This window comes from Mus pahari, chromosome 17 (genome assembly GCF_900095145.1).
Source record: "Mus pahari chromosome 17, PAHARI_EIJ_v1.1, whole genome shotgun sequence".
Lineage (NCBI taxonomy): Eukaryota > Metazoa > Chordata > Mammalia > Rodentia > Muridae > Mus > Mus pahari.
Window position 1 is genome coordinate 41,910,520 of NC_034606.1, and position 2,562 is coordinate 41,913,081.

General features: G+C 52.6%; 1 protein-coding gene across 3 annotated transcripts in view; it reads left to right on the top strand.

Moving 5' to 3' along the window:
- Nucleotides 1-452: 452 nt before the first annotated feature.
- Nucleotides 453-2,562, top strand: part of Znf7 (zinc finger protein 7) — an 11,647-nt gene continuing 9,537 nt past the window's right edge. For 2 of the 3 annotated variants that reach the window (XM_029531062.1, XM_029531064.1), the window contains exons 1-3: nt 453-550; nt 1,939-1,982; nt 2,331-2,457. In XM_029531062.1, coding sequence (XP_029386922.1) covers nt 1,980-1,982; nt 2,331-2,457 — 130 coding nt within the window. In that variant the 5' untranslated portion in view covers nt 453-550; nt 1,939-1,979. Of the gene's footprint in view, nt 551-604; nt 795-1,938; nt 1,983-2,330; nt 2,458-2,562 lie in introns of those variants that run through there. The other variant, XM_029531063.1, reaches the window with a different exon arrangement.

Here is a 2,562-nt window from a genome sequence, read left to right on the forward strand (position 1 = left end):
AACCTCCCTCTCTCTATGTTACTAGAATTTAAAGGCCTAGGCTCTCCCGACAGTTGAAGAACATGTTAGGGCAAGGAGAATTGGCAGGAAACAAATCAGGTTTATTCAGTGGCTGGCATTCTTGAGAAGTCAGGATGAGCTTTCTCCTCAAAACTCTTATCATTAAGGTTCAGGGACCCAAAGGGACTTTGGGTAAGAGAAAGCCTTTGGTAAAGGTTTTTGGCGTTGGTAGTGACACTGGCTGGGTAGGCTCTTTCTCATCAGAAATGCATCCTCTGGCTCCGCCTCCCGGTCGCGCCCCAGCCTTCGGTGACCTTCAGCCACACTTCCCAGCCCTGCCTCTCAGTCTCCTAGCCCAGCCCTTTACCGGCCGCGACAACTTCTGGCCCCGCCCCCACCCCTGTAACCTGGGGGGGGGGGGGGCGAAGCTGGAAAACAAACGGGCGCGCTGGCCAGCGAGCGGAAGTCGGCCGGGTGGAGCACAGTGGGATAAGCTTGCAAAGCCCTTTCCGGTGGCTCTCTTGTTGGGATCCAGCACGCGCCCGGGCAGGTGAGTAGGCGCAGTCGCTTTCCTTGTTTTCAGAGCAAGAGGCACTTCCATCTTCCTCCCCAAAAGGATGGAAGGCGTGGGCGGCTCGGTGCTGTTGTGAATGCCTGGCAGAAGACTTGATCCCAGCGGAGTTGAATAGCCGAGCATCCCAGCTTCTCTAGCCTGCTCCCGGGCTCCAGTGTTGAGCCTGGGCAAGGCTGCTTCCCTCCAGTCCTGGGGCTGGGTGCAACCTCCCTCGTTCCTCGTGAGTAATCCCTTTCAGGGACTATCTCTCCTCTCATTTCTGCACCTGAATGACCTGGAGTCGGTCACGGTTGCGGACTCAGAAGGCACCTCAGGATTTGCTCTTCTGTATCCGGGACTGCGATTTCCCATTGGTGGTCCAAATGCTGGGGTCTGAGAGGGAAATCCTTTTCTAGAGTTCACTGCTAATTGGCCAATCTAGCCAGTGGCCAGATACCTGGGCCAAAAGCTATCTGGAAAGGCAGCTTCCTCCCTCCTATTTTGACCTGACGGTGGGTGTTTGTGTGTGCCAGGAGGGGCCCAAGGGCTTTGGTTTAGCAGAAGGGGACTTAACGAATCCTTTGTTGTCGTCATCCTTGTGATTTAGGGTGGCTGTAGCTCGTTCTGGAATTTAGGTACAGGTGAACAGGGATTCTATTTTTCCTTCTGAAGACCTCTTTTTTTTTTTTTTTTTTTTTTCCTGGCCCTGTCTGCTATTGCCTCCAGTTAACTCTCCTTCTCTCCTTTGGTTCACAGACTGCCTCACTTGGCCCCATTTTCAGGTCCTGCAGTGCGTTTCCTACCTCAGCCACCAGCTTGGCCTAGGTCCCTGGTGGAAGGCATCCTTTAAACTTTACGAGAGTTTCTCATTTAAACACGTTACTAGTCCCCCATATTTCAGCACTGTTGTTGATGTGATTTTATGTGTGGCTATTTGTCTTTTCTACTAGATGTCCCATGAAGTCTCTCTCTTTGTTCAGTTGAATGCATGACCTATGGCATTCATTCATTCATTCATTCATTCATTTTTGGTTTATCGAGACAGGGTTTCTCGGAGTAGCATTAACTGTCCTGGAACTCATTCTGTTGACCAGGCTGGCCCCGAACTCAGAGACTAAAGGTGTGTTTTACACACACACACACACACCCACACACACACACCCACACCCACAACCCGCAGCAGCTGTACATCATGGCTTACTCCCACACAGATAAGAAGGCTCAGGAGCTGATATTCAAATGTCAGTACTGCCTTTGCCCAGTCTGTGTCTGTGTCTCTGGCTTGGGTGGTAAAGAAGCAGTGGGGTACAGAACCCCTCCAGGCACCCTGGGAATTGGGGAGCTTCCTCCCCTCTGACCTCTGATCTCCTTATGATTTCTCACAGGTGTCTGAGTCAGGACAAGCGGATCCCACCCTCCAGATCTCATGGTAGGGAGCCTGGTTGCTGCCTGTATTCCCTCTCCACTCCTGTCAAGCCCCCACATCCTACCCTTTCCACTGGGCCTGATCACATACCTAGCTTTGACCCTCTCTGTGGCTCTGGCCAGGCTCAGTCCCCGAGTGGGTGAATAAATGTCCGTCCAGACCAGAGTTTAGCTGTGTCTGTTTAGTGGGGAGGAGCATAAGGTCACTCCTTTGGATTAAGTCCCTCTTTTCTCATAACATTTAAGAGCCAAAAGGATCCAATCCTGCTGGAGGTATACCGTACCCGCTTGAGGTGTACCACATTGTAGGGCCGTAGTAGTAGAGCTGGGATGCTGGTGTGTGTCCTTACAGGAGTCGGTGACATTTGGCGACGTGGCTGTGCACTTCTCTCGGGAGGAGTGGCAGTGTCTGGATTCTGGTCAGAGGGCCCTCTACAGGGAGGTGATGCTGGAGAACCACAGCAGCGTGGCAGGACTCGGTGAGGCTCCCCCCTGGGAGATCTGCTAAACCAAAGCCCTTGTCAGAGACAAGGTGTGGGTGCTAACGGCTTGGGCCTTGGGGGCTAAACCTTGAATCTGAGTTT